General features: G+C 38.6%; 1 protein-coding gene across 1 annotated transcript in view; it reads left to right on the forward strand.

Moving 5' to 3' along the window:
* Positions 1 to 662: 662 nt before the first annotated feature.
* SLC9A8 (solute carrier family 9 member A8) overlaps positions 663 to 20,729 on the forward strand; it is a 70,573-nt gene continuing 50,506 nt past the window's right edge. Inside the window, exons 1-4 of the mRNA XM_081948365.1 lie at positions 663 to 936; positions 2,956 to 3,134; positions 17,264 to 17,344; positions 20,421 to 20,479. Coding sequence (XP_081804491.1) covers positions 923 to 936; positions 2,956 to 3,134; positions 17,264 to 17,344; positions 20,421 to 20,479 — 333 coding nt within the window. The 5' untranslated portion in view covers positions 663 to 922. The remainder of the gene's footprint in view (positions 937 to 2,955; positions 3,135 to 17,263; positions 17,345 to 20,420; positions 20,480 to 20,729) is intronic.

The raw sequence follows: 20,729 nt of genomic DNA on the forward strand, positions 1-20,729 counted from the left end.
TAAAGGTTGTTATTATATACTTTATTCATTAAACATGAAACTCAGTCAACTGAACATTCAAAAATGCATTATTATTTTCTTTTATTTATTAAACATGAAACTCAAGTCAACTGATTGTCACAGATACCATTGACTGATGCTAATGGTTGATACGGGTTGCTGCCATCATCCTAGGTATCAACCAAGTATCTTCTTAAAGTATATGATGTTCCAGATAGCACAGTTTTTTGCAGTTCTGCTGGTGCAGCAAGCGGCAATTTCTTGATGTGTTTTGTAAAATTCTTGGCACATCAAGAAATTGCAGCTTCCTGCAATAACAACAGCGAAGCTGCAAAAACTGCGCAACTCGGAACACCATATATTTTAAGATGATACTTGGTTGACACCTATATGGTAATTCCAACATAATATGGTTTGGCGTTCCAGATTAATCCTGAAAATTGGTTGAGTACATCATGGTTAGGTTACTCCTAAGTAATCATGTTTGATTGATTCCTCAAAAGTTTCGCTCTTTCCACACACAGAGTCCTTCTTTCCCACTTAAGGGCCACACCTGAGCAGCAGGTGCGGTTCCTCTGCTCGGAAGCCTCCTGAGCGGCTGGAGAAATGACGCGCCACCGCACAAGGCCGGATATGCAAATCTAGGCCATGACGTAACGCCCCAGCCACGCGCCGACAACGTCATTACCGAGAAAGAGCTGGCACCGAGCCACAAATGCCAGCTCCGGTCCTTCCCTGACTCTCACTTTGCCATAGAGATGAGTCACGCCGGTTCCAGAGCGTCGCAGACAAGAACCCGGAAGTCGGCCTCGGATACTGGAGTTCTAACGCTCTATGGTGCGGGGGGGGAGGGGAAAGGCAGAAAGAAACAATATAATTCTTTTCTCCCACCACCACCACCACCACCGTTAAGAGTTGAAGAATGGCGCAAACGGAGTGAGTGGTTTCTCTTTAAGGGATTTCTCCGGGCGTGGGGGAAGAGCGTGGAGGTGGGAATTCCTGTCGGGAGTGAGGAGGTGGGGAGAGGGGGTTCAACGGTGCCAGGTGAGTGAAAGGCCGTGGGGAAGAAACGCGAGGCTTTCACCTCCATCATTACCTTAGAATGGCATGAGGGGAAAACCTTCGCCGGGCCTCTGAGGTGCGGCCGCCTTTAATGGAACACCCCCCCCCCCCAAATCTCCCCTCAGAGTTTTCACTTTCATTTCATATCATTCCCACCTGGGCCTTTTATTTTATTTATTTATGTCGTCAAGCATGAATTAGATAACAGATACAAGTATGGGCATGATTGCGAATACATGAAATGGATACAAATACAAGGGAACATTAGGAAAGGGGTGGTAGGCACACTGGTGCGCTTATGCATACCCCTTAAAGATCTCTTAGGAATGGGGTGAAGTCGACAGTAGACAGTGTAAGGTTAAAGTTTTGGGGGTTTGGGGAAGAAACCACAGTGTCAGGTAGTGCATTCCAGGCATTGACCCCTTTTTCAGATATGGCAGGTTACGAATCCCACCTGCCATCCTGGCCTTTCCAAGCAGGTGTCTTCTTTGGTATATGCTGACATACATACGGCTCTCCTGACACTTTGGCTGTCATTGCTGGGCTGGCTGGTGGGGGACGGAGTCCAGCCCATCTTAAGAACTCCTGATTGGGGAAGGCGGGGGTAGGTGGGAATGATGCTCTCCCATCCTCTGCAGACGTTGAACAAGAAGTTGAAAGTCTGTAGAGATTCTCAGTCATCCAGGTTATCGTTGTCTAACAGGTGCTTTTTTTTCAAGAGGCAACTGGACTTTCTGGGTTTTTTTCCTTTGAAGATGTTTCACTTCTCATCCAAGAAGTTTCTTCGGCTCTAAAGTCCAGTTGCCTCTTGAAAAACACCTTTGGGTTAAGCTGTTGATACTGTTTAAACACATATATGAGAGCCTCCAGAGGTTGTGGGTGTTCCAACACCGGAAGTTTTTAAGAAGATGTTTGTTGTTTGTTTGTTTATTGGATTTATATGCCACCCTTCTCCCAAAGGACTCAGGGCGGCGTACAACATTAAAAGAAACACATATTACAAAAGTTAAAAAGGAAATTAGATAGAGTATTCAAAAACAAACCCAATTAATATTAACAATAACATTTTAAAAATTAGATTAAAATTAACAATTAAATCAATCATTAATTTTATTCTGTTCAGGCCAGGCCGGCTTTCTGGGAAAGTCAACTTTTTAGGGTGCGTCGGAAGGACTGGAGGGGATTATGCGAAGCTCTGGGGGCAGCTCATTCCAGAGGGAAGGTGGGATTGCACTGGACGGTGGGAGGCTATTGGTGGCAGTAGGTGGTCTCGTAGGTACCATGGGCCTAAGCCATGGAGCGCTTTGAAGGTCATAATTAGTACCTTGAATTGCATCTGGAAAACAACCGGCAACTAGTGCAGGTCGCCTAAAAGGGATGTAACATGGGAGCACCTAGGTACCCCCATGATAACCTGCGCGGCTGCATTCTGGACCAGCTGAAGCCTCCAGGTGCTCTTCAAGGGCAGCCCCATGTAGAGAACATTGTTGGATAACCATACGTCTGAATTGGTGTAAGGTTTCCTGCCTGGGCAGGGGTTTGGGCTAGATGATCTCCAAGGTCCCTTCCAACTCTATTCTATTCTAAAACAAAGATAGAAGTGCAGAAAGGAGAGATAAAAAAGAAATAGAAGAAGTTTCTAATTTCCTTAGCAGCAAATAAAATATAATTACAAAGTAATTTCTTACTCTAGGATTACAAAAAAACCCCATCACCAGCAGTATTTTGCTGCCATTATCCAAGACCTATAATAAAGCACAGATCTTTTCAGACAGGTTAATGTTAGGCAGTTGTTTCTTAAATAACAGTTTTACAAGTTTTCTGTGTTTTAGACATTGCTTTTATTTATAGTCCTGTTTCTACGCAGTATGATGGATTTGCATTCTCTTACAGCTTCCCAAATGTGACCCATGATGTATTCAATTTCACCCTTCATACCACCCTGGCCCTCACTACAAAACTAGTGCTTCCTACACCTGCCAAACCAATCCTTCCAGTGCAAACTGGCGTCCAGGCTCAACAGGAAGAACAATCGAGTGGCATGACTATATTCTTTAGTCTCCTTGTACTAGGTAATCTCTTATTAATTACTTTTAATAGCAATCATGGAAAAATGAAGGATGTGAAACACAATTCCAGTTATGCTTTCTGATCTGTATTGCTAGTATGAAGAAAAAGTAGAAGAGCTTTTTAAATTTCCAAGATAAAAGGAAGCAGATGTGAACATTCGCTTTCCTCTTTCTGAAATGAAATTTGTATACCTTTTTACTCATGCAGGGTGATGCAGTGGCTCAGTTGTTAAGACACTGGGCTTGTTGGCTGGTAGCTGGCAGCCCAGGTTCAAGCCACACCTTGGGAGTATTTTTCTCTCTTCATTTTACTCATTAAGATGAAAGTGTGAATTTGAGAGGATTATGCCATATGAATAAGTATACTCATAAGTTTCCAGAAAGCTTTTTTGGCAGGGTGGGGGGATTTGAGAATTGCAACTTTTTCTAAGAATTTTGATTTCCCTCTTAAAAATGATGGAAAACTGTACTGCCGTTGTTCACTTGTGTTGTCAGAATGGGATATGAGTAACCAAATGGAATATGAAATAAGCAATTCAGAAATCACATGTGGCTCACAAGTTATGCCTTGTGTATTGGGTCAAATTCCCCATCCAGCAAATTTTGGCAAATGTTATCTATGGTTTGCTAAATGTTTACAGATTCTTGAAGATCTTGTCTGTCACAAACCACTCTGTGTGCCCATTGGTCTTAGTGCATTATGTGAAGATTAAACCTTCTGGAAATAGCATCATAGCATACTTAACTAAATGTAACCTGTGCCACATTGGCTTCTCTAACTATTTAGTAAACTACCATGGCTGCACATGAAATTGGCTGATGGCTGCATACAAATCATGAAAATGTAAATATTTTAAGATGAGGTATAATGTGTAAGTGCTGTTAAAGGCTGCATGGCTCAGGACCTAGCTACTTGCGGGATCGTATTCTGCCCCATACATCCCTGCGACCCATTCGCTCGCACAGAGAGGGACTTCTCCAGGTGCCGTCCACCAGACAGTGTCGAGGGGCGGCGCCTAGGAGCAGAGCCTTCTCTGTGGCGGGCCCAGCCCTGTGGAATGACCTCCCTCCGGATATTAGGACTACCTCTGACCTCCGCTCCTTCCGTGTAAAGCTCAAGACCCACCTATTCCAAGTAGCTGGCCTGGCTCAACCATAATTTGATCATATCGCTCCTGACGGGTTTTTAATTTTGTAATTTTATTTAGGGGATTTTAAATTGCGATTTTAACTGTTTCCATTCATCTGTCTACCTCCTCCACGTACACGTATACGTCTATATTCTTGTGTATGTATTGTCCATATTTGTATTTTATGTGTTTTTTATTGTACGCCGCCCCTAGTCCTTTGGGAGAGGGTGCGGCTAACAAATAAAATTTTATTTTTATTTTTATTTTTATTTTTATTTTATTATTATTATTATTATTATTATTATTATTATTATTATTATTATTATTATTATTATTATTATTATTATTATTATTATTATTATTATTATTATTATTATTATTATTATTAAAATGGTCTCTCCCAGGCTACAGAGACCCTCCAGAAGCAGGAAATGGGCCTGTTTTCAGAATTCTGGAATGCCCAAAGCTTTACTTTGGCAATTTACAGGTTACATTGTAGTTTGCATGAGTAGAGTGGTAATTTATCTTGGAGTTTCACTATTTGCCTGCTTAAATTCCTAATGAAGATACAAAATTCATAGTCCTGAACTTTCAATTACAATAAAAAATATTATATTACTATTAGAGTTATTTTCTTCCTAACTGTACCTTACAAATTTTTAAACAAAAAAAAGAGTTAAAAATACAATAACAAAAATTGTTAGGGGAGGAATTATCACGACAAGAAGCACTAGTGATATAAAAAAATATGCAAAAAATTGAGGAATGGTGATTAGTCGGATCAGTTCTTACATTTTAAAAATATTCTGAATATAGTCTAATAATTTTTGTAAGGTAGATTTAGGTTACTAAAATTTTTAGACAGCCTGTTAGGGCTTCTATTTCAGGTTCTTGGTATAAAGAATATGAGTTTCAATAAGTATCTTTAACCCTTTTTCCTAGGTTTGACTAACCACAGCTTAAGCATTCTAACAAGAAAGATCCTTATAAGAATATAAATGCATTACAAAGCTCTTTTGAGTTTTAATGTAATTGCTTTTTTGTGCATCTCTCAATGTGGATAAAAAAAATTATATCGTTTTTTTTTGGAAATGTTATTGTAAAGCAAATTAGTTGACCAAGATTAGAACAGGATCACTGCCAATTTGAGCTATGTGAGTGTCCTAAAATTAATGATCTTTCCAAGAAGGTCTGTTTACATTGATGCTCTGTATGTTTAGGGTAGATTCTAAAAACAAAATACACAGGAATTCCCTGTATAAATTAATCATTTAGAAAAATTCCATTATAAAAACAGAGAAAAATGTGTATAGCCCGAATGCAGCAGATCAATGCTCCAAACCCATGCAGCTTATTGAATTATTTTTGAAAGAAAATTGCTTCATCTTTTATTCATCCATGACAGTGTATATATAACCTGAGTGCATAGCTATATTTTTACTTAATTAAATCCTCCCATTGCTTCCTCAATTCCAGACTTAAAATTAAAGGGTGTTGTGCATTCACTGCACTTGGAATGTAAAGGCATGTTTCTTTTGTTTTTCCTTGAACTTTCTGTTGCAGAAGGAATCTGATTTTACTTCTATTCCTACTTCCTCTGAACTGAAGGTGACTTCTTTTTGAGGAAATATGTCTAGAATTATAGAGTGAGCCTCTTCATAATATGCAATTGTGTAATCTGACATAGCTGACATAGAAAAAATTGTTCCCAGGAATTGGATCCATTAAAGCAAATCCATTAAACTTTGGTTCTGTATGAAAGATACATTTATACAGTCTGTTTTGTTTTGTTTTGTTTTTGGATTTATATGCCGCCCTTCTCCCAAAGGACTCAGGGCAGCGTACAACATAAAAACAACAACATATATTACAAAAGTTAAAAAGGAAATTAAATAAAGTATCTAAAAACAAACCCAATTAATATTAACAATAAAATTTTAAAAATTAGATTAAAATTAAGAATTAAATTAATCATTTATTTTATTCTGTTCAGGCCAGGCCGGCTTGCTTGAAAAGCCAACTTTTTAGGGTGCGTCGGAAGGACCGGAGTTCGGGGATTATGCGAAGTTTCGGGGGAGGCTCATTCCAGAGGGGGCGCTCCCACAGAGAAGGCTCTCCTCCTGGGGGTTGCTAGCCAACAATATCTGGCCGACGGCACCCTGAGGAGGCCAACTCTGTGGGATCGCACTGGACGGTGGGAGGCTACTGGTGGCAGTAGGTGGTCTCATAGGTACCCTGGGCCTAAGCCATGGAGCGTTTTAAAGCGTCATAATTAGTACCTTGAATCGCACCTGGAAAACAACCGGCAACTAGTGCAGGCCGCCTAAAAGGGGTGTAACATGGGAGCACCTAGGTACCCCCATGATAACCCGCGCGGCCGCATTCTGGACCAGCTGAAACCTCCAGGTGCTCTTCAAGGGCAGCCCCATGTAGAGGGCATTGCAGTAGTCCAGGCGAGAAAGGACGAGGTCATGAGTGACTGTGCACAGAGCATCCCAATCCAGGAAGGGGAGCAACTGACGTACCAGGCGAACCTGGTAAAAGGCCCCCATGGTCATGGCCGTCAGGTTTTGTTCTAAACTAAGCCGCGTATCCAGGAGGACTCCCAGATTGCGGGCCCTTTCTGAGGAGGCTGAAACTTCTCCCCCTATCATCAAAGATGGAACAATATGCACAAATCGGGATGACGGAAACCACAGCCACTCAGTCTTGGAGGGATTGAGCTTGAGCCTGTTTATCCCCATCCAGATCTGCACAGCCTCCAGGCATCGGGACATCACGTCGAGGGCATCATTTGGGTGGTTTGGGGTAGACATGAAAAGTTGGGTATCATCAGCATATTGATGATACCGTACCCCAAAACCACGGATGATCTCGCCCAGCGGATTCATATATATATATTGAACAGTCTGTATATATTATTTAGCTTTTGCTTTCCATTACTGTTTCTGGTTGTATTTTCAGAAACATAGTTAATTTGTAAGTTTTGTTTATCCTGAAAATCTGGTTGTCAGTTTGAATGATTGTTTATACCATCATAGCCTAGTGCATTCTGGTTGAATTGAATTACAGTTTCTATTTTAATAATGGTTGATCTTTTGTAAGTGTGGGAATTATTCTAAGGAAAAGTATGTTTTCCTTTGAAATACCCCTATGCTGTTTTGGAAAAGTCAGTTGGACCCATCTTCTTTCCCACAGTGAGTAGTAAGTACTGGTAAGAACTGGAGCACTAATTGCTGTTATTTTTAAATAATAATCTGAAAGGTTTCTTAGACCCATAAGATCTTAAATATTAATTATTCTTAAATATTCAAATATATCCTATATTACTGTTTCTCCAGATGGGGAAGACTCCGAAGGTTGTTTTGTATTTTAAACAAGGTAGGAGCTAGACATGCCCTGAATAGTTGCAAAACTTTTAACTGCATTAGGGAGATATTTGCCAGAAGGAAACCAGTTTTGATAACTGCTGAACTTTTTTTTGTAATAATGTCAATTGCAATAATGTCAATGGCCCTGAAGAGTGCCCTATCTAAAAAGTGATTCTATAGTTAAGAGTAAAACACCCCAAATATAAAAAATAACTTCTTGTGAGTTTTAGTGATTTTATTTGAAAAGGAATAAGTGTTTTGTGTTTGGGTTCATATAATTCTAAACCAGATTATGATTTAGTGCCTAGTTTGAAACCAGCCAATATCAGAAAGCATAGATTTCCCATTATAAACATATTAAGAAAAATTCTGTAGTGATATGTCATGCGGTATCATGTGAAACCATATAAGAAAACAAGGATTGAATAGATATAGTCCATATCTTTTTTAAACAGTACCTTATCCTTGGTCTTTAGAGAGAATTAATGTCTGGCCTCCAAGACCAACTTAATATTTGAAAAGCATTACATGGAATATTTAAAGCTAAAGAAAAAAAAGAGATGATCTTGTGAAAGAAAGTGACACACACACAAACCTCCTTTTCACATTTGGCATCATGAACTAAATTTCTGAGTACGGTAAAATTATTTTAAAAGCAGCCAGTTTTTTCGTCCCCACATCCTCCTGACAGTGGTTTTGTATCCATGTGTTACCTCTATACAGGTAGTGCTTGACTTCCGACCACAATTGAGCCCAAAAGACAGTTGTTAAGTGAATTTTGCCCCATTTTACAAGTTTTCTTGCCACAGTTGTTAAATGAATCACTGCAGTTGTTAGTAATACCGTTGTTAAGTAAATCTGGCTTCCCCACTGACTTTCCTAATCAGAAATTTCTAAAAGGTGACCCCAGGACACTACAACTTATCATAAATATGAGTCAATTGCCAAGCGTCTGGATTTTGATCATAGGACCATGGGAATGCTGTGCACGGTCGATAAGTGTAAAAAATGGTCATGTCACTTTTTTCAGTGCTTTTGTAACTTTGAACAGTTACTAAACATAGTGTTGTAAGTCGAGGACTACCTCTAGTAAGTTTGTAAAATATGGCACAACAAAATAAGTTCCTTGGGGATATATGGATCTATTTTCATGGGGGGGAGGGTTTTGGAGGAGAGTGTCTTTGGATCAGTGTTGACTCTTGGCAACTGCTTGGATGAGTCTATGCAGTTTCCTCCGCAAAAGTTATGGAAGTAGTCTGCCATTGATTTCTTCCTAGGGCTAAGAGAGCGATGCAAGGCTCCATATCTGGCTTTGTGCGTAAGGCAAGACTAGAACTCCTGGTCTCCCTGGTTCTAATGATGCCATCACCATTACCACAAACTGACATTATCTATGATTATCACCAACTGCTTCTCTCCCTTCCTACAATTTATATGTCACTTCAGCGCAAAGAAAATTCCAAAGGATATTCTTTACAGAAGCCCTAGGAGTTTGTAGGAGTGGCTATATTGAAATACGCAGAGAAAGTTAAGATGCAGCAAAATGTTATCCTACTACTCAAAAGGGTTTGTTGTTATTCAAGCTCCAGGGTTGAATGTAATGGACAACTTGCAAATGGGTTGATAGATGTTGACTGCAGAGTGCATCTCAGCAATGACTCATTACTATTTGCGGTGAAGGGGCAAATAGTAAAAAAAAAAAAAACACCTGTAAATCAAACTGTGAGTAAGAAAGCATCAATAGAATACATACCTTTCCAATTCAATATGTGACTGCATAGGTTAGGCAGGAAAAAGTCTTACATGAAACCTTAGGAGCCACTGACAACAAACAATGCAGACAATAAAGAGTGAGTTGTATTAGCTATCTGATTCATGATGAGGCTATTTCCTGGAAACTTTTACTTTAACCAGCTAATACATTTGGTAAATTTAGTCCAAAATAAAGCTGAACAGGTTGCTTTTGAAACTGGCAAAAAAGGGCTAGGAAACCTTATTCTTTGTTTTGTTTTGTTTTTTAAATAAGTTATTTATTTATTTTTTAAAGAAAAACAAAACACATACAGAACAAAAGCAAGGAGAAAAAACAACTTTCCTTGGTTTCATCAAGCATGCCGTTTGGTTACAAGTTTTTGTGCAATGGTTTTTACAGTTAAAAATAAAGTCACTGATTATCCATTAAACATAACTAAATATTTCATTGAGCATTATGTGTTCAAATTACCATTAGTATTCTTTCATTTGTGACAGCCCTTATTTCCTTAAATCCATAATTATCTATTAGGTAACAATAAGTCTTTATAGAATTATAATATCGCCTATCTCTAGAAAATAAAAACAAAGATTAAAACAAAAGATTCCCTTAATTCATATTGCACATTTATACTTTCAGTTAACCATAGTGTCATCAATCATCCACAACTCCAAATATAATTTTCCATTGTTAATTATCAATCCATATAGTCATTAAGTATTTCAATTCATATGTGTATCCATTGTTCATTACATCATCATTGATCCATTTGGTATAGCAGAAATCTTTATAATATAGAATAGTCACTACCTACAATTATACCTAAAGGAGGAAACCTTATTCTTGATGGCACATTATTATACCTGAGGTCCAGTGCTTGTGGGAAAGCATTCAGGGCATAGAAGGCCTATATTTATTTATTTGAAATCATTGTATGGCTTCGTCCTTTGCCAAATGACTTACTGAAGACTAGACCTAGATACTTTTCTAAAAAAATATTGAAGGGGAGAAATAAGTATCAAAATAACCTCTAAAACAATTGATGTTATAGAGAAACATGGCTGCTTGGGTAATCTCTTGTTCTCCTTTGCTATTTTTTTTCTTGTAGAATGAGTCTTTCTCACTTGACTGTTGTGTCACTTGTCACAGTAATGTCACATGCTATGTCCAATAATACCTTCTACAGTACTTAACAGAGCCCCTATTATCTCATGAGACTTGAGTTGCGCTTCTCTTGGGACAGGATGTTGTGGTTTGATTGCTGAATAAATGTTATTAGATTTTTCTTGCTGAGAATTGCCCAGATTCTGTGCCATGTTAAGTTTCCCCAAATGGTCTCAGTGTGTGATTTTATGCCATGAATCATCCTGTGCTACGCAAGAGCAGCTCTGGCCATTATAGACATGTCAACAGAAGTTACATCTCCACTGGATTTGGTTTCTTTTTTTCTTTTCTTTTCATGCTGTTAACAATTCTGCATAAGGCCTTTTTGAAGAAGCCTGGCTGGAATGGCCTAGTCCATTGATGGTGATCCTTTTAGACACTGAGTGCCCAAACTGCCCGTGCATGCCCAAACTGAAAGGTGCACGTGTGCGTATGAGCGGACATGCGCAGCAGACGCCTGAAGACCAGCTGGCAGGCGGGAAGTGGGGCATTCCAACACTGGCAGCATGGCAAGAGGTAAGATCTTTTTCTTTCATGAACTTCTGTTTCGTTGTTTGCGGGGAAACAGAAGCTCACAAAAGAAAAGCCATGGAGATCTGACCTTGGTTGATGGCAAGTGTGCCACCTCTGGCACGCATGCCATAGGTTCGCCATCATGGGCCTAGTCTCTTTTGTTTGATTAATTCATCCAATATTTTAATAACTTGTATATCTGTCTAACTTTACTAAACTTACTCATTAGAATACTGCCTGCTTTCTCTTTTTTTCTTGGACATTTGCAGATTTTTGCAGACTTTCTTACATCCCCCCCTTTTTTTGGGGGGGGGGGATATTGACTGCTTCTCCTTGGCTTACTGTTGCTAGTATGAGGCTGCTGTTGGTTTGGATGCCCTGCAAGTTTTGAATTCCAAAACAGTTTTGGATTAAAACAAATATTTACTGTTTCTACTGCTACTTATGAAAGGGATCAATTGTCTAAATGTGCTGTTTATAAGATGGAACTCTTTGTTAGCTAAAAATGTTGACAGAGCAGAAGTAGAAAAGAAAACTATTTCCATTTGCCAAAGATAAATATAAAGATTAGTTTTTTTTGTTTGAGAAGTTTACCTTTTATCAAGTGTACATTTCTTTGTAGGTTGGGCTTGTTTGCCACATAAGAGAAGCTAAAAGCTAGAGGAGAATTTGTTCTCAAATCTCAATAGGAGAGCTGGAAGTTAACTTCCTCCAAAATAAACTAGTATCAAGTTGCTTCTTCTTTGATTGGATTATAGCTGTGGTTACGTGATATGCTGTTTAAAATATAAAAGTTTTTGACAGCCAAATTTGCATGCTTTTTGTTTTATGCTTTTCTGAAAGTTGATTTAAAACCTTTTGATTCTTGATTCATTTTTCTCACTCATGTACCCCATGCTGATTTGAATCAATTGGATAAAAGTGACAACTGTATCCATGTATATCAGAATGAAATATATCACAAGAATCCCATGAAAATAAATGCCTGAGATACACAGGTAGTCCTCGACTTACAACAGTTCATTTAGTGACCGTTCAAAGTTACAACAGCACTGAAAAAAGTGACTTCTGACCATTTTTCACACTTATGACCTTTGAAGCATCCCTATGATCAAAATTCAGACACTTGGCTAATGGTTCATACTTATGACCGTTGCTGCATCCCAAGGTCACGTGATTACCTTTTGCAACCTACTGACAAGCAAAGTCAATGGGGAAGCAATCATTCACTTAACAATTGTGGCAAGGAAGGTCATAAAATGGGGCAAAATTCACTTAACAAATGTCTCGCTTAACAACAAAAATTTTGGACTCAATTGTGGTCATGAGCTGAGGTGGCGCAGTGGTTAGAGTGTAGTACTGCAGGCTACTTCTGCTGATCACCAGCTGCCAGCAGTTTGGTAGATTGAATCTCACCCAAGTCAAAGTTGACTCAGCCTTCCTGTCAGGGTTCCAAGTAACACCCTCAACGAAAGAAGATCCCAAGGCTTGAGTTTCCTCAAAGTTCCATTTCATTAGAGATGTCATATTGGCACATCTGGAAAAACCCGAATCTGAAAGCTTCCAGGTTCTCCACACCCAAAAGACAGTTCAAGTTCCTGCCCAGCACCCACATGTCTATCACATGATCTAATCAGGTATCATCCAAGCCAGGAGTTACTTCCCAGTCACCTCATTGCAGCTCCAGGCCAGTTGACCTTGACTTTCTGACAAAGAATATTGTCATGGCTACATATCACCTACACTCTGTATAATCCCCCCTCCCATTTTCTCACAGTAGAAAATGTGGCAGATCTGAAGACCAAAAGGTAAAAGACGGCTTCCAAATCTGATCCAGATTGTTGGGGGCAATATGCCGCCTCTGTAAACTGCTTAGAGAGGGCTGTGAAGCGGTATATAAGTCTAAGTGCTATAGCTATAAGTCGAGGACTACCTGTAGTACTAAAAGGGTAATATTTGCAAGTAAGATTGCTGCATTTTACTGAGTAAAGTTATTTTCTGAATTTTTTTTTCATCTATTTAACAAATTTTTATAGCCACCCAACTCTCAAATAGGTGACTCTGGGCAGCTTGCAACATTTAAAAAATCCGCCATAGAATGAAAACTCATTAAAAAATATCCCCATAAGACAGTGAAATCATAAGTCAGTGAAATCAGCCAGTTGGTTGCTACCATCTCCATTTGTGGTCACCATGCCTGCTGACAAAACCACGGTTTTAGGGCCTTTCAGAGAAAGCAACAAGGTGGGAGGGCAATTGTACCTTGGAGGAATGATGTTCCATAAAGAATGGGCTACCCCTGAGAAAATTTCTGTTGCTAAGTGAAACATTTGCTAAGTGAATGGTGCCCCATTTTACACTTTTTTTTTTTTTTTTGCCAAACTTGTTAAGTTTATCGCTGCAGTTGATAAGTTAGTAACAATAACCAGGTTGCTAACTTATTATGAAACTGGCTTCCTCATTGACTTTTGCTTGACAGAAGATTGAAAAAGGTGATTGCATGACCTTGGGACCCTGCAACCATCATAAATATGAGTCAGTTGCCAAGCATCTGAATTTTGGTCACATGACCATGGGGATGCTGCAATGGTCTTAAGTGTGAAAAATGGTCATAAGTCACTTTTTTTCAATGTTGCTGTAACTTTGAGCAGTCACTAAATGAACTGTTGAAAGTTGAGGACTACCTGTATATCCCTACTCGATGTTACCTTGTCCAGACTTCCCATCCTGTAAGCTGGGTGGATGTAATGGGGGAGACCACAGTCTTTCAAATAGCCTAGCCTCAAAGTATGTAGGGCTTTAAAGATGATAACCAGCACCTTGAATTGTACATATTGTTTCTATTTCAAGAAAATGTTATAATTGGGGAAAGAGTAGTCAATAATAGTCCACAATGTGAGGTACAAATAACACCAGGAATAGGTGGAGAGTTCCTTATTGATTCCCAGTTTTTAATATGTAAAACAAATGATGTCATTTAGGTGTATAATAACATATTGTAATTGTAACAGCCTTTATCATGAGTGGTGAAATACTTGCAATATTAAATTTTGGAGAATCTTTTGTAACATAAAAAAACACACAATGGTACACGTATAAGAATAATGACAACATTTCACAACTGGATTGCCTATGTTACTTGGGTTGATTTTATTGTATAGTCATTAAGATTTGTTACCACATGTCTATAGGAAAATGAGTGAGTAACATTCATATTGTTATGTGCTCACAAAATATTAAGACATATTGACTAGAGGCATTTCACAGTTACGTTAATTCAGTGGGAAAATTCTCAGAAGCAATAAGGTGAACCTTAACATTAAAGCATTGAGTTGAAAAAAAATTAATCCAATTATTTATAGAAAAGTAAATAGACCAGGTAGCGGATGACCATACAATTGATCTGACAATTTACTTATGTTTCTTAATGTGAAAGATGGGACAGTTGGTTAAACAGTTAAAAATTGCCAAATTTTAAAAAATGTATATAAGTACAGAGCAACTCCTACTCCCTTCTAGCACTGATGTTGTTATCTAATTTGGTAATGAAACATCTGCAAGAAAGCATCCAAGTTAGAGAGCATCAAGGAGCCCACCACAGAGACCATACTGGAGGAGATCATCTGGGAACAGGTGATTTTATAGTTTGCCGTGTGCATTATGGCAAGTATTTTGCTATAGAAGCTCCAACAGATTTCTATAATACCCTGTTTCCTTGAAAATAAGACCTCTCTGGATAATAAGCGCAATCGGGCTTTTGAACGCATGCGCTAAACTAAGCCCTACTCCAAAAATAAGCCCTCCCCTAAAATATTACAACATAGCAGCAGCCATGAAGTGACCATGCTCCCCGCCTCCTGCACCCAAAAAATAAGAAGACTTCCCCAAAAATAAGGCCAAGTGCTTATTTCGGGGGTTAAAAGAAAATAAGACCCTGTCTTATTTTCAAGGAAACAGTAACAAATATGCCCACTGATCTAAAAAGATTGGCTGCCTCTGACCTACAGGTGAAACTCAAAAAATTAGAATATCGTTCAAAAGTTCATTTATTTCAGTAATGCAACTTAAAAGGTGAAACTAATATATGAGATAGACTCATTACATGCAAAGCAAGATAGTTCAAGCCATGATTTGTCATAATTGTGATGATTATGGCTTACAGCTCATGAAAACCCCAAATCCACAGTTTCAGAAAATTAGAATATTGTGAAAAGATGCTATATTCTAGGCTCAAAGTGTCCCACTCTAATCAGCTAATTAAGCCATAACACCTGCAAAGGGTTCCTGAGCCTTTAAATAGTCTCTCAGTCTGGTTCAGTAGGAATCACAATCATGGGAAAGACTGCTGACCTGACAGTTGTACAGAAAACCATCATTGACACCCTCCATAAGGAGGGAAAGTCTCAAAAGGTAATTGCAAAAGAAGTTGGATGTTCCCAAAGTGCTGTATCAAAGCACATTAATAGAAAGGTATGTGGAAGGGAAAAGTGTGGAAGAAAAAGGTGCACAAGCAGCAGGGATGACCGCAGCCTGGAGGATTGTCAGGAAAAGGCCATTCAAAAGTGTTGGGGACTTTCACAAGGAATGGACTGACACTGGAGTCAGTGCATCAAGAGCCACCACACACAGACGGATCCTGGACATGGGCTTCAAATGTCGTATTCCTCTTGTCGAGCTGCTCCTAAACAACAAAGAACGTCAGAAGCGTCTTACCTGGGCTAAAGAAAAACAGACCTGGTCTGTTACTCAGTGGCCCAAAGTCCTCTTTTCTGATGAGAGCAACTTTTGCATCTCATTTGGAAACCAAGGACCCAGAGTATGGAGGAAGAATGGAGAGGCACACACTGTAAGATAAGCAGATAAGAAGTTCAGTGTGAAGTTTCCACAGTCTGTGTTGATTTGGGGAGCCATGTCATCTGCTGGTGTTGGTCCACTGTGCTTCATTAAGTCCAGGGTCAACGCAGCCGCCTACCAGGAGATTTTGGAGCACTTCATACTTCCTTCCACAGACGAGCTTTATGGGGATGCTGACTTCATTTTCCAGCAGGACTTGGCACCTGCCCACACTGCCAATAGCACCAAAACCTGGATCAATGACTGTGGGATTACTGTGCTTGATTGGCCAGCAAACTGACCTGACCTGAACTCCATAGAGAATCTATAGGGCATTGCCAAGAAAAAGATGAGAGACATGAGACCGAACAATGCAGAAGAGCTGAAGGCTGGTATTGAAGCATCCTGGTCTTCCATAACACTTCAGCAGAGCCACAGGCTGATAGCTTCCATGCCACGCCACAATGAGGCAATAATTGCTGCAAAAGGGGTCCAAACCAAATACTGAGTACATATGCATGCTTTTTTTTTCAGAGGTCTGTTATTGTTCTATGTACAATCCTTGTTTTATTGAATGCATGTAATATTCTAATTTTCTGAGATTGTGGATTTGGGGTTTTCATGAGCTGTAAGCCATAATCATCACAATTATGGCAAATCACTATGTTGCTTTGCATGTAATGTGTCTATCTCATATATTAGTTTCACCTTTTAAGTTGCATTACTGAAATAAATGAACTTTTGCACAATATTCTAATTTTTTGAGTTTTACCTGTATATATCTCACTTTTAGTGATGCTACTTTCTTCCATGTTTACATGGAAGAAAATTTGTTGTCTTGGATTGTTAATTAAAAATATAACAAATTGCAAGAACTTACACAGTTTTTATAATTGATTTCATAGCTTTGGATCCTAAGATTTCTTGCACAAATGGAAGAAGTTAGGGTTCTTCCTCCTAGCAGCTAACTGTCCCTGTCCCAATAGATATTTGCTCTTTTCTGCACATGTCATTGTGAACAGTTTTAGAATAATCCTAAAAGTGACTTTTTCCAAATATATTACATTATTTGAAAGAATTGTTTGGATCAAAGCCATCAATGTTTCTTCTATCCAAAACTGACATAAAGGTGACAATGACTGTTACATGGTTTTTGATAAGAACTCACAGAAAAATGTGCCTGTAAGCCCATATAAAATATTTTAAAAATATTATAGATAGTATTTACCGGTAACTAACTGGCTCTCTTTTAGGAATGTTCAACTTTTTTCAAGCTTCATATTTTAAATTCAAAGGATAATGGCAGAATTTGTTTGATTAAGAATTTTGTTCTTAAATAACTCTAAATATTATCTGTTTTCTCTTCAGGTATTTGCATCATATTGGTGCATTTATTGATAAGATACAGACTGCATTTCTTGCCAGAGAGTGTTGCCGTTGTTTCTCTAGGTGAGTGCTGATAGTAGCAGGAAAATTTATACTGTTCTGTTTGAATAAATGACAGTCACTGGTATTTTCAAAGTGTAGATTGTAATTTAATCCAAGTTTTGCTTTTTTTTTGGTTATTTGCTTATATAATACATTTCCTTTGTAAGATTCAACACAGTGTAAGTAGGTCCCCCCTTCCTCCCGCTCCATAGAAAAATCGTGTGAAGTTCACTAGTGTGAAAGGGAGAAATAATATGATTGGTTCCAAGTCAATTTATTAGACAATTTATGAGACATATTTATATGGCCAGGACGTGGGTGACTGTGAGAAGGGCAGTCACTGATTATCATGGCAGAATAAGGATTTTAACCTACAGCCCTCAGGTTGAAGGTTCTTTAATCACGATGATTGTACATATTCGTTTTAAGAGAGTGATGGATGCAGATTATTATTGTGCAAGGAGGAATGGCAATATCCAAAACCCTCTCTGTAGATCTGGCACTGCTGCTGGCAGTTTCAACATCATCTCTGCTTGAGGTAGATCAGAGCTGTGAACGATATAATCTTGAGCATTCTGGGACTTGCTTTTACCTTGCCTAATAAGTGATTGATACTCTGAGAGCTGTCATAGGAGCATCTTGCTTTGCTATTTTAGAATATTATTCTAAACTATTCACTAAGGCTGCATTACTATTACTATTAGTCTTCTCATCGTTCCTATCACCCATCTCCTCCCACTTGTATGACTGTAACGTGTTGCTTGTATCGTTACAATTTATATTGATATTGATTGTTTCCTGATTGCTTACTTGTACTCTATGACTATCATTAAGTATTGTACCTTATGGTTCTTGATGAATGTATCTTGTCTTTTTATGTACACTGAGAGCATATGTACCGAAGACAAATTCCTTGTGTGTCCCATCATACTTGGCCAATAAAGAATTCTATTCTATTCTATTCTATTCTATTCTATTCTATTCTATTCTATTCTATTCTATTCTATTCTATTCTAAAGAGCACCCCCCAGCTGAGTCTGAGTATTCTTTCTCCTCATCATGTATGACTTATATTTTTTAAAAACATCCAGATAGCAATAGCAATAGCACTTAGACTTATATACTACTTCACAGTGCTTTCTGGCCCTCTCTCAAGAGGTTTACAGAGTCAGCCTATTGTCCCCAACAATCTGGGTCCTCATTTTACCCACCTCACAAAGATGGAAGGCAGAGTCAACCTTGAGCCTGGTGAGATTCGATCTGTCAGACTGCTGGCAGCCGGTGATCAGCAGAAGTAGCCTGAAGTTCTGCACTCTAACCAATGCGCCACTGTGGCTCTTGGCCCATCATTCTCATTGTCATCAACCAATGTGACTATTAGCTAAACTATTGTGCATGATGGATGGTATTGACCAACAGATATGAAGGTAATTGGATTGGTCTTAGCTGGTCTTTGAGAACCCTAATATTAGCAGCAAACAGAGAGCCATCTCTTTCTGGACTATGGTTGTTTCAGCCATTGTGCAGATTGTTCCCATAAATATATGAACAGCTGCACTACATTTCTAGGGCATCAGCAGGAAAAAGTATAAAATCTGGTAACTTGGTTAATAAACAGTATGTGTGCTTTACACTTAGATGGAGGCAGACAGAGTTGTTATGAACAGAACTCACAGAGTGAACTAAAGAATTTATGATGAGATAAACTTGTGGTCCTTTCTCTCCCTCATTTGTGATTAGATAAATATATTAATTCTCTTAAATTGAGTTCAACTCCTCATGCCTGGCTAGATATTTTTGGGACTTTCAAGGCTAGTTTATAGTCGGGGACTTCTTAATAGTCTCCCATCCATGTACATTTAAACTCAACCCTATTTAGTTTATAAATATGGACAGAATAGCTAGGTATTTTACTGCTTGCTGGAGTTAAAGATGACTATGAATCAATCTTGGCTCGTGGGGACTCCATGGATATTCTGTTTTTCTTGGCAGCAGTATGGAAGTGATTTGCCATTGCTGTCTTCTGACAGAGAGAAATGGGCCAGTATTAAAAAACCATAGAATGAAGCTGGTTTAAATGTAATCCACAAAACGTAATCCACATTACATTTTGTAATCTACAGTCTGAATTCTTTACCACCTCCTTGAGATGTTGTAGTGGTACTCTTGTGCTACTCCAGAGCCCTTGAAAGAAAATTCTGTAGAGCATTGTCAAAAGATGGGAATGCAAATGAGTTAAAAGGTAATATTAGCAGTTTTGTTTTCAGGGAAGAGCAAAATACATGATCACAATGAATCACCTGCTTGTCCCATGCAGCTGTTTCATTTAATTTTGTAATCAACATAAAAAACTCAAAATTCTAAAATGCCTTCTCTGTTGCTGGACAGACTTCCAGATAATTAGAGCTTGCTGGCCTTAGGAAACGCTCTGAAAACATGACTGTTCCCTCAGTCACTAAGTCATGAGCCATCATGTGTTAATATGGGCAATGTGAAATTTGACCCTAGCAACTATAAATATTTATATCTTCCTTCCTTCCTTCCTTCCTTCCTTCCTTCCTTCCTTCCTTCCTTCCTTCCTTCCTTCCTTCCTTCCTTCCCTCCCTCCCTCCCTCCCTCCCTCCCTCCCTCCCACCCACCCACCCACCTACCTACCTACCTACCTACCTACCTACCTTTATTTCCCTATTTATTTTCCATATTACTGGGTTGTTTTTGTTGGCAGTTGCCTAAAGTTACTTGACAACTGTTGTTGCATATGCAATAAATAAATAAATGCTAAGCTCTCCAGTTGCCCAACTCGAGGGGTTGTGAAATTGTTCTTCGATATCAGAGCAGCTAATAGAGCTGTAGAGCTGTTTTCAGTTTCCTGTTCTGGTCTCTCAGCAGATTGGATCTATTATTAATAACAACAGACAGGATAAACCCAGAAGTCAGAGCTTTATGAGAAAATTTGGAGGCATAATGAGGATGAGGAGGAAGGAATATAGAACCACTGTTTGACACTATATTTCCTTTTAAATTACTCAAATGCAGTGACTTACAACTTTCAATTATCAGATGAACAGATGAATTGTTCTTTGTTTTTTCTTTTTAGGTATCTTGATGGGTGCAGTTATAAAAATTATAGAATCTCAAAAGCTGGCCAACTGGAAGGTATATCAGCAATTTTTACAATACATTTATCATATAATTGATGCCATACTGATTTTAAATAATTCAGCTTGAATGCTCAGCTCCCAATTACTGTAATATTTTTTTTTCATTGCTAAAGGAGAAAGAATTTTTTTTATTGGTCATCTCAGTTCAATAAGCTGTACAAACAGCTAGCTGGTAATTTTAGAAGTTATAATCCAACACATAGATCACATCAGAGATAGCTGGCATACCGTATTTTTTGGAATAT

This window comes from Natrix helvetica, assembly GCF_964273705.1.
Source record: "Natrix helvetica genome assembly, chromosome: 3".
In the NCBI taxonomy this organism is placed as follows: domain Eukaryota; kingdom Metazoa; phylum Chordata; class Lepidosauria; order Squamata; family Natricidae; genus Natrix; species Natrix helvetica.